Raw genomic sequence first — 11526 nt, forward strand, 5'->3', positions numbered from 1 at the left:
ATAAATAATCCATAGCTGCTCTTGCACCGATAAGATACCGCTTGGGTCATAACTTTTATGCAACTACGAAATCCATTTGTGGCTAATCTGTCGCATGATCCCCAATCATGAAATGCGAATAGGGACAACAACAGTAAACAGCTCTAGTTGATTTCTGTCGAAAGACCACAGTGGTTCGGGTAATACACGCCTCGATCATAAACAATTCAGACATATAGACCCAGATCTAATCAGTCAGGCAGTAGTACGAGCAGTTGGCAATATTGTGGGTTTATCACGACCTCAGCTTATCGCCGTTGCTCGGAAATTGGCCAAGCAGGGCATAAATAGAGGCCCCAACTAATCCAATGCCGCAATCGCTGCTGAGACAACATGCTGGCTAAAACTCTGACTGTGTGCTGCCTGCTGGCACTCACTGTGCCCACGCTGGCCGAGGTCGGCTGGTGGCGAACGGCACAGTTCTATCAGATCTATCCGCGATCCTACAAGGACAGCAATGGGAATGGCGTTGGTGACTTGAATGGTGAGTGAAAGACTTCCGAGTAAAACTAAGATGCAATAATTAATGGCGTTTTCTTTTTCTTGCAGGTATTACGCAACAATTGGCCTATTTGAAAGAGATTGGCATTACAGCCACTTGGCTATCGCCGATATTCACCTCACCCATGGCTGACTTTGGCTACGATGTGGCCAACTTCTATGAAATCGATCCCCTCTTTGGAACCATGGCAGACTTTGAGAATTTGCTGGCTCGTGCCAAGCAACTGGATATCAAGATCATATTGGACTTTGTGCCAAATCACTCGAGTGATGAATGTGATTGGTTCAAGCGATCGGCAGCTGGCGAGGCGGAGTACAAGGACTTCTATGTGTGGCACACCGGCAAGGTGGTAAATGGCATTAGACAGCCACCAACGAATTGGATTAGCGTGTTCCGTGGCTCGCAGTGGACGTGGCATGAGGGTCGCCAGGCATACTATCTGCATCAGTTCCTTGCCAAGCAGCCGGACCTCAACTATCGCAATCCCAAGGTTGTGGAGGCCATGAAGGATGTGCTCCGCTTCTGGCTGCGCAAGGGCGTCTATGGCTTCCGCATCGATGCGGTGCCACATGTGTTTGAAGTCGCACCTGATAAAAATGGCAACTGGCCCGATGAGCCACGCAATGAACATGTCAGTGATCCCGAGGATTACACCTATTTGGATCATATCTACACCACAAATCAGCCCGAGACAATTGATCTTGTCTACCAATTCCGTACTGTTCTCGAGGACATGGATCGGGAGCTTGGAGGAGATGATCGAGTTCTGCTAACCGAGGCTTATGCTCCATTGGATGTGCTCATGCAATACTACGGCAATAGCACCCACAATGGATCCCAGATTCCATTCAACTTTGAGCTGCTCGCCAACATTAACTTCAATTCCGATGCGTATCATTACTCGGAGCTGTTGCACAACTGGCTGGACAATATGCCCGCTGGCCAAGTGGCCAACTGGGTGCTGGGCAATCATGATTCCAGTCGCATTGGTTCCCGTTTGGGCGCCGATCGCATCGATGCCACAAATATGTTGCTCCTGATGCTGCCCGGCATCAGTGTGAACTATCAGGGTGAGGAGATCGGCATGACAGACGTCTGGATCAGCTGGGAGGATACCGTCGACCCTCAGGCCTGTCAGTCCAACAAGCAAGAGTTCGAGCGCCTCACCCGAGATCCCGTTCGCACTCCCTTCCAATGGAGCGATGAGAAGCAGGCGGGTTTCACCACCAACAATACATCCTGGCTGCCCGTCTCCGACAACTACAAGTTGGTGAATGTGAAGCGAGAGCGTGGCATTGCTCTCAGCCATCTCAATATCTACAAGCAGCTCCGTGCTCTCCGCGATGAGCCCACTTTGAAGCAGGGCGATGTTACAGTGAATGCTCTAGGACCCAATGTTCTCGCCTTCAAGCGGTCAGTTACAGTTCCTTCCCTCTCTCTCGCTCTCTCTGTCAGTCTTTCTCACATAAATAACTAATATCTCCTCCACAGTTCTCTGGCTGGCCACAAGTCGTACATTACCGTCCTGAATATCAACGATGACATCGAATCTGTTAACTTGGACTCTGTCTTCACCGAGCTCAGCACTCAGCTCCGTTACGTTGTCGTCAATGACAAGAGCGTGCGTCGCAAGAAGTAAGCCAAATCTGAGAAATCTATTTGCAGATGTCTAATTATATTTTACCTATTTTTATTTTAGTGATTTGACCTATGCCAATTCGGTGTTGCTGATGCCCAAAGAGGCCGTTGTCTTGAGCACTGTTTAAATGTAATTTGAGAAAAGAATCCATTTTACAATTGATGTTTGTTAATTTCTAGATTTATTCCCACAATCTCTAATTCACATGCAAATAAATATTGTCGAAATACATCTATTAAATCTATACATAATCTCGATTTTTGTTTCAATAGTTTTACGAACTTGTCTTATCAATCAATAAAGTGTGGGATTCGATCAAAGGTATAGAAAATAAGTTATATCAAATTTAGAACCTTAGTGCTTGGAATTTACAATTCACTCAAGTAATTGAACTTTGTCTCACAAGACACGTGACAGTCGAATGTTTGAATAGTGAAGCACAAGGCTTAAGGCCCCAAATGAAGTTATATCTTTATGAGGATCATAAAAAAACTCAAGTGAATCACGCCAGCCAACGCAGCACGATTGCCTCATAGGGCATCATCACCAGAACTTGGCTTAAATCAATGGTCTCCCTGCAAGAAACAACGTTAAGTGAATGGTTGGCATATTAAACATAGAGTGGCGAAATTACCCGAGTCTGTGAACAGAGTAGGCAGTGATCAGCATAAATTCATAGACCCTATTCGAAAGACCATCAATTATCTCAATCTGGTTGCCCATATTAACGAGAATGCGGTACTCCTCATTCCTTTGATTTGTGCTGTAAAAGAATCATCAATTAATCAAACTACCTGTATATTTATTACAGATTTCTTACCGTATAATCTGCAGTACCTGCTCCGTGATTGCCTCGTAGGAGAAACCGCCTGTCTGCTTGAAGGCCAGAAAAGCAGAGCTGCTCTTCAGCTGCTGCAGACCCTTGAATACTTGCAGCGTGGAACGTGCCACGCCCCGTTCAGTGCGTACATTGAAGCGCTCAAAGTCGGGGCTGAGGGGCAGCCAGGTGCTCTCAGCCGTTGAGAAGTCACCGTTCTTGACTGGAGCCCATTGCATTGGTGTCCGCTCACCATCGCGACCATCGCAGGAGATCGCAGTGCACTCGGTGTCCACATTGGACATGCCAATCTCTTCACCGTAGTAGGTAACAGAGGCGCCTGGCAAGGCATTCACGATCACATTGAGTAGGTCCACTTTGTGAGCACCCATGCGGCTGGCAACACGTGGTGTGTCGTGGTTTCCGACCACCCAGTTGGCCGTCTGATGCTTCTCCCACATGGTGTTCATCCAGTAGTCAATGGAACCGACCACATCCCGGGCCGTTGAGAAGCCGCTGAGATACATCAGTTGAAAGTTCATGGGCAGCTGTGTGCCAAGTCGCGTCCCATTCCCAAAGTAGGCACTCAGCGTCTCCACAGGACTGTAGGCTTCGGCTAGGAGGACACGTGTGTGGCCTCCATGTTTTTCCTGGTAGTTCAATAGGTAATCGCGCCATTCATACATCAGTTCGACCGTTTCTGGCTCATCCTTGGTGTAGATGTGATTGTGATAGTCGTAGGAATTGGGATCGCTACTCCAGCCACTGACAGGCTCGTCGGGATAGCTGCCATCGGAATTGCGACGCTCATATATGTGAGGAACGGCATCGATGCGAAAGCCATCAACGCCAAGATCCAACCAGAAGCCGAGCACATCCAGCATATGCTCACGCACCATGGGATTACTAAAGTTCAGATCCGGCTGCTTCACCTGAAACTGGTGCAGGAAGTACTGTTGTCGCGTCTCGTGCCAGGTCCATTGGGAGCCACCGAACACGCTCACCCAATTGCTCGGTGGTTCACGCTCACCCGTCTCGGCATTAATCTTTCCGTCGTGCCAAACGTAGAAGTCGTCATAGCCATCCTGACGATTAATGGACTTTTGAAACCACTCACACTCATCACTCGAATGATTGGGCACAAAGTCGAGTATTATCTTGAGTCCCAGCGATTTGGCCTGCACCATCATGGCCTTAAAGTCTTCCAGAGTGCCAAAGATCGGATCGATTTCTGTAAAGTTCGATATATCATAGCCAAAATCGGACATGGGAGATCTGAATATCGGCGATAGCCAAGTGGCTGTGATTCCAATCTCCTTCAGATATGCCAGGCGTGTTGTTATGCCCTGCAAGTCGCCAATGCCATCGCCGTTACTGTCCTGAAAGGATCGCGGATAGATCTGATACAGGGCTGCATTCTCCCACCAATCGATATCTGTTGCAGCGAATGTGAATTGTGTGTTCTCCACAAACAGCACCGCGAGCAGACAGAGGAGTAATCGCGTCAACATGTCGCCAACGTTTGAGAGTGTCGCAAAATCAATTTGCTAATAACAATTGCTTTTGCCATGTTGCGATAGCGATTGAGCCGATAAGGCCAATTGAATGCCGACACCAGCTTCTCCCATGCCCCACAAAACGCATGGGTAATCTGCCCAATTTTATGACATTCTTGTTAGATTACACAAGTTGCGCTCGTACTCTATTGATACCCTGTACCCATAAAACCCCAAAGACCATCCAGCCAAGGTCAAGTTTATTTAAAGCTTCGAAAAAGAAAAAAAGTGTATGTGTATCATAGGAAAACATTAATTTGTAATATATTTATCTTATTTTCAAAACAATCGAAAATAAGCTGACAAGTTTTTCAGGAAACTATAATCTTTAATAATTATTTATATTCATTTAATATTTATAATTGTTGAATAGTTTAAGTTTCAACAGATTGTTTTTAAGTATACATACATTCATAAGATTGAAATTAATTTCTATCATAGGATATTTTGTAGTCGACTATGGTCATATTTGTTAAGTCATGGATAAGCGTGAGAGTTGATGTCACTGTCGATACCTTGGTAGATATATTGGTCCCCGTCGAAATCACAAAGCCGTCATTAAATGGTTTTATGTGACTTAGGAACAGCATTCAGACCCAGCGGTTTTTGCCTTTGCCAGGTTGCGACGGTTGATTGATAAGTATTCAGAACAGTGAAGATATGTTTTAGATTTTAAGGGCTTATATTGATCATTGCATATACTTTTTAATACAGGAATCGATTTAATTATGGTAAAATTATGGAAAAAATTGACAGTGAGGGAAATTTTTCAAATTTTTATTTAGATGCAGAATGAAAATACAGGCCAAATAATGAACAAAATGATATTCCGCATGAAAATCGGTTGAGTTTTGGCAAAGTTATGACCATTTAAAGTTTTTGAAAAAGTGTCAAGGGGTACATATGGAAAGTAGGGAAAAAATTGACAGTGAAGGAAATTTTTCAAGTAAAAAATATTTAGATGCAGAATGAAAATACAGGCCAAATAATGAACAAAATGATATTCCGCATGAAAATCGGTTGAGTTTTGGCAAAGTTATGACCATTTGAAGTTTTTGAAAAAGTGTCAAGGGGTACATATGGAAAGTAGGGAAAAAATTGACAGTGAGGGAAATTTTTCAAGTAAAATATATTTAGATGCAGAATGAAAATACAGGCCAAATAATGAACAAAATGATATTCCGCATGAAAATCGGTTGAGTTTTGGCAAAGTTATGACCATTTAAAGTTTTTGAAAAAGTGTCAAGGGGTACATATGGAAAGTAGGGAAAAAATTGACAGTGAGGGAAATTTTTCAAGTAAAAAGTATTTAGATGCAGAATGAAAATACAGGCCAAATAATGAACAAAATGATATTCCGCATGAAAATCGGTTGAGTTTTGGCAAAGTTATGACCATTTGAAGTTTTGAAAAGTGTCAAAGTACATATGGAAAGTAGGGAAAAATTGACAGTGAGGGAAATTTTTCAAGTAAAATATATTTAGATGCAGAATGAAAATACAGGCCAAATAATGAACAAAATGATATTCCGCATGAAAATCGGTTGAGTTTTGGCAAAGTTATGACCATTTAAAGTTTTGAAAAGTGTCAAGGGTACATATGGAAAGTAGGAAAAATTGACAGTGAGGAAATTTTTCAAGTAAAAATATTTAGATGCAGAATGAAAATACAGGCCAAATAATGAACAAAATGATATTCCGCATGAAAATCGGTTGAGTTTTAGCAAAGTTATGACCATTTGAAGTTTTGAAAAGTGTCATACATATGGAAAGTAGGGAAAAATTGACAGTGAGGGAAATTTTTCAAGTAAAATATATTTAGATGCAGAATGAAAATACAGGCCAAATAATGAACAAAATGATATTCCGCATGAAAATCGGTTGAGTTTTGGCAAAGTTATGACCATTTAAAGTTTTTGAAAAAGTGTCAAGGGGTACATATGGAAAGTAGGCAAAAAATTGACAGTGAGGGAAATTTTTCAAGTAAAATATATTTAGATGCAGAATGAAAATACAGGCCAAATAATGAACAAAATGATATTCCGCATGAAAATCGGTTGAGTTTTGGCAAAGTTATGACCATTTGAAGTTTTTGAAAAAGTGTCAAGGGGTACATATGGAAAGTAGGGAAAAAATTGACAGTGAGGGAAATTTTTCAAGTAAAAAATATTTAGATGCAGAATGAAAATACAGGCCAAATAATGAACAAAATGATATTCCGCATGAAAATCGGTTGAGTTTTGGCAAAGTTATGACCATTTAAAGTTTTGAAAAGTGTCAAAGTACATATGGAAAGTAGGGAAAAAATTGACAGTGAGGGAAATTTTTCAAGTAAAAAATATTTAGATGCAGAATGAAAATACAGGCCAAATAATGAACAAAATGATATTCCGCATGAAAATCGGTTGAGTTTTGGCAAAGTTATGACCATTTGAAGTTTTTGAAAAAGTGTCAAGGGGTATGTATGGAAAGTACGGAAAAAATCGTACGTACTGGACAAATCCGATTTAAACGTACCAAACCGGAACTAAAAATAAAACAAAGTCAATATTATAATAAATTTCAAAGCAAGTTGTGCTTTGTTTAAGATAACACCAATTTACCCTCGAAGCCTGTATGTTACCACACAGACATTAAGAACCTCAAGGGCTTTGTCCTTGACGCAATAAAAACGTGTACGTGTCCTTCGGGCGACTTGTCAGCTGTCAGCTGTGACCGTCGGCTCTTTTGACGGTTTTAAAAAAATACTCGAATTTCTTTTAGACAATTTTATTTTTTCGAGCCCACGACCATTAATAATTTGATGTGCTTTTAAATAAATTACACAGCTTTCAATTCACTTGCACTTAGTTAATTAATGATGGCGTTGTTTACCCAATAAAAAGAGAGACCACATTCCTTTAACAACAATTAAAAATTTACTTTACATCTGAACTTAAGTGCATCTCATTTGAATTTCAATTGGCAGCATTAAGTATTGTGGATCAAGTTGTTTTAAATAAAATGAAATATTAGTTTTTTAGAAGATTTATTATTTTGCAAATAGATTAATAGTTAAATTTCTGAATATTTCGAAACTTTGTTCCAGTGTCGCGAAGTTTTACTTTTTGTTGAATTTGGATGTCCTATATATTAATAAAGTTGCAAGTAAATAAGTTAACTGTTTAAAATTTGTTATCTTATTGCAATAAAATTTAATTAGTCAACAGAGGTAATAACCGTACTGATATATCTAAGATGCTTAAGTTATAATTAAAAATTTCTTCAATTTAATTTAATATATGATGTTTATGGCCATATTATATGAAATTATATAAATGCATTTTGCAATTTGGTCAATACAAGTATTGCCAACTTGTTAGGCCGGATTAAAAGAGGGCTTGGGACAACGATGACGAGCTGTTGTTTTGTTTTGATATGGGAACAGCATTGTGACAACTAAACTCGTTTGATCGGACGATTATTGATGCATTAATTTTAAGATTATAACAGTATCTTGTTGTTATCGTACTGTTTCTAAGCGATTTTTTTAAAAGTGGGCTCGCCAGGTAAGCCCATAACTTAGAGCAATATTTGTGAGATGAAATGAAGCTATAAACAGGACAACAACAATAACATCTAACAGTCTCCAGTGGAGATGTATAAAAGACACCGCATCACCAGAGTAAAGTATCAGTTTGTTCTCTTCGTTCTACAACTGCAAAACATTTCAATCAAAATGTTCAAGGCTGTAAGTAATTTGATAGGACATTTCAAGGATTGGCAATGATCTAACTGAGTTGAACTCATTTCAGCTGATGATCTGCGCTATCTTCGGACTGGCCGTTGCTGCCGTCCACCAAGTTCCACATGCCGAACATCATGTTGAGCATCATGCAGGTGGATCCCATGACGATGTGCACGCAGAGGTTCTTAGCCAGAAGGTCGATGTACGTCACGACGGCTTCGATGCATCCCTGGAGACCAGCAACCACATTATACGAGAAGATCACGGTAATGAGCATGGCCAACATGGCGCCTTTAGCTGGATCTCTCCCGAGGGTCAGCACGTTGACATTAAGTACACTGCAGATGAGAATGGCTACCACCCAGAGGGAGATGTCATTCCCGTTATCCCTGAACATGTACATCGCCTTATTGAATACAATGCAGCACACTCCCACGAAGATGTCCATTCCCATGGCCATGACATTCACCACTAAAAGGATGTCACTTCCTACAAGGAGTCTTTTTAATGAACCTGGATCGCACACTTGACTAATCTCGGACATTTCTCTGTAGTCTTTAAGATTTAAACCTCCAAAAAATGTTGTTTTTTTTTTTGACAAGCATAATAAATACGTATTTTCAAATAAATATTTTGATCGTATATTTTCATTATAAACAATTATTAAAGGTCTCAAGAGAATGCAAAATGATTAAATAGGCACAGTTCTTGCCTAGAAAAAATTAAAATTTTTTGTAGAAAGTTTAGAAAGACAATCAGAAATGTACGAATATTAAACAACAATTTGTTTTTTTACTGACATTTACAAGGTTACCCAAAAGCGAAATACTTCGCTTAAGTATTTAATGGTAGTAACGAGTAGTTGATATCAGCTGTTTATGTTATCTCTTAATGAGGGTCTTATATATGTCGTTAGTGTTTGGAGTATGAGTAAGTTGAGTATTTTGAGGTACTTTCTATCAGATGATTAGTGCCAACTAAGTTATGCCGCTGCACTTCAGTTGCACTAACAGTAACAAAAATAAACAATAAACCAGAAGTACAAATTTTCCACAATTGATTATAATCGCTGTTGGGTAACATACAAAATGGCTTTATCTGATTTCCCAGAGTTGAGTGCTGGGATGAACAATGACATTCGAGCTGGGTATTAGTTTCAGAAGAGAACTACATGCACTACATGTTTGTCAAGCAATTGAAATGGCCACTCCAAGTGGGCACCACTACGATAGATTTGGGCTTATCGGACCCCATAAAAGGTGAGTGTCAACTGAGTGTTGAATCATATTCATTCAAAATGCGTTTGACGGCAGTCATTGCTATACTGTCAGCGGTGCTGGGCATCGGTAGTGCCACACAGTGGTGGGAGAGTGGCAATTATTATCAGATTTATCCACGATCATTTCGGGACTCTGATGGAGACGGCATTGGAGATCTAAATGGTGTCACCGAGAAGTTGCAGTACCTGAAGGACATTGGTTTTACGGCCACTTGGCTATCACCAATTTTCAAATCGCCCATGGTGGACTTTGGCTATGACATTGCAGACTTCTATCAAATACACCCAGAGTATGGAACCATGGAGGACTTTGAGCGCCTGATTGCGCACGCCAAGGAGGTGGGCATCCGAATAATTCTGGACTTTGTTCCCAATCATTCAAGCGACCAAAGCGAATGGTTCCTCAAGTCAGTCGATGGCGATCCCGTTTACAAGGACTATTATATCTGGCACGACGGCAAGATCAACGAGGAAACTGGTGAGCGTGAGCCACCAAACAATTGGGTCTCGGAATTCCGTTACAGTGCCTGGGAATGGAACGAGGTCAGACAACAGTACTATTTACATCAATTTGCCACGGCGCAACCCGATCTGAACTATCGCAATCCTGCCGTGGTGGCCGAAATGAAGAATGTCCTCAAGTTTTGGCTGGGAAAAGGAGTTGCTGGGTTCCGCATCGATGCGATACCTTATCTCTTTGAAGTTGACCTAGATCGCTATAATCAGTACCCTGATGAGCCGCTGTCGAATGACCCCAGTTGCCCGGATCCCGATGATCATTGCTATACGCAGCACATTTACACCCAGGATCAACCCGAGACCGTCGACATGATCTACCAATGGCGTGAACTGGTCGATGAGTTTCATCAACAACATGGCGGAGATCCGCGTGTGCTTATGACGGAAGCCTACACCAGCTTTGAAAATATTATGAAATTCTACGGAGATGGTATTCGCAATGGTTCGCACATTCCATTCAACTTCGACTTCCTCTCAAACATCAACAATGCCTCGAAGGCAACGGAATATGTGGAGCACATTGAAAAGTGGATGAACGCTATGCCGAAGGGAGTCTATGCTAACTGGGTATTGGGAAATCATGACAACAAGCGAGTTGCATCCCGTTTTGGAGTTCAACGCATTGATCTGATCAACATCCTGCTGCAGACTTTGCCCGGACATGCTGTCACCTACAATGGCGAGGAGCTCGGCATGACTGATGTGTATATTAGCTGGGAGGATACAGTCGATCCCTCGGCCTGTAACTCCGATCCAGAGCATTACTATGAACGATCCCGTGATCCAGCACGCACGCCTTATCAATGGGACGCCTCTTCCATGGCGGGTAAGCCATACTATTCAGTTTCAGTTTGTTAATGCTTCTCTACAATAATTGAACTCGTTTCTTATCAGGTTTCACCAGCGGAGATTATACCTGGCTGCCAGTATCTGATGAATATAAGACGAACAATGCTCTGCAACAGCTTCGTGCCCCACAGTCGCATCTGAAAATCTTCAAGACACTTGTGCGTGTGAGGCAGGAACCTTCGTTCCGCACTGGCGAGCTGAAGATTCAGGCATTGGATGATGATGTCTTGGTCTACTCCCGGTAACTATTTGATGGCACTACGAGTGTAAAGAACTTACGATCTAATATCTCTCTTTTTCTTGTGTAGCCTTAAGCAAGGTAGCGATATTTATGTCATTGTGCTAAATCTGGGTGAAACAGAGAAGAATATTGACCTCACAAAGTACTTCAACGTGGGTGCTGAGGCTGAAATTATAACCAGCTCATTGCAATCACAGTACATCAATGGAGATACCGTCAAGACCTCTTCATTTGTTGCCAAGGGCAATGTGGGCACAGTTCTGGTGGGCATCAACTAAAATTCTAATTAGAAACATTTTAAGTTTAACATGTTTTAATAATAATAAAGAGTGAGTTCTAAATGTAATATTTGTAAAGTA

At 41.4% G+C, this 11526-nt stretch overlaps 4 protein-coding genes across 4 annotated transcripts; 3 read left to right on the forward strand and 1 right to left on the reverse strand.

Annotated features, from left to right (window-relative positions):
• The first annotated feature begins 350 nt into the window (after positions 1 to 350).
• LOC117783405 (maltase A3) lies at positions 351 to 2411 on the forward strand. Its single transcript, XM_034620806.1, has 4 exons — positions 351 to 523; positions 589 to 1954; positions 2033 to 2176; positions 2241 to 2411. The coding sequence occupies exons 1-4, from the start codon at positions 373 to 375 to the stop codon at positions 2305 to 2307; spliced, it is 1728 nt and encodes a 575-aa protein (XP_034476697.1). The 5' UTR covers positions 351 to 372; the 3' UTR covers positions 2308 to 2411.
• Positions 2343 to 4531, reverse strand: LOC117783406 (maltase A2). Its single transcript, XM_034620807.1, has 3 exons — positions 3001 to 4531; positions 2815 to 2943; positions 2343 to 2755 (listed from the first exon to the last, which is right to left on the reverse strand). Exons 1-3 carry the CDS (start codon positions 4506 to 4508, stop codon positions 2683 to 2685), a joined length of 1710 nt encoding a protein of 569 aa, XP_034476698.1. The 5' UTR covers positions 4509 to 4531; the 3' UTR covers positions 2343 to 2682.
• Positions 4532 to 8234: 3703 nt separating this feature from the next.
• Positions 8235 to 8908, forward strand: LOC117783415 (larval cuticle protein 1-like). Its single transcript, XM_034620816.1, has 2 exons — positions 8235 to 8282; positions 8347 to 8908. The coding sequence occupies exons 1-2, from the start codon at positions 8271 to 8273 to the stop codon at positions 8752 to 8754; spliced, it is 420 nt and encodes a 139-aa protein (XP_034476707.1). The 5' UTR covers positions 8235 to 8270; the 3' UTR covers positions 8755 to 8908.
• A 653-nt stretch (positions 8909 to 9561) lies between these two features.
• Positions 9562 to 11513, forward strand: LOC117783400 (maltase A1). The gene is made up of 3 exons (XM_034620799.1): positions 9562 to 10903; positions 10972 to 11167; positions 11235 to 11513. The coding sequence occupies exons 1-3, from the start codon at positions 9577 to 9579 to the stop codon at positions 11443 to 11445; spliced, it is 1734 nt and encodes a 577-aa protein (XP_034476690.1). The 5' UTR covers positions 9562 to 9576; the 3' UTR covers positions 11446 to 11513.
• The last annotated feature ends 13 nt before the right edge of the window (positions 11514 to 11526 follow it).

Source organism: Drosophila innubila (genome assembly GCF_004354385.1).
Source record: "Drosophila innubila isolate TH190305 chromosome 2R unlocalized genomic scaffold, UK_Dinn_1.0 1_C_2R, whole genome shotgun sequence".
NCBI lineage: Eukaryota > Metazoa > Arthropoda > Insecta > Diptera > Drosophilidae > Drosophila > Drosophila innubila.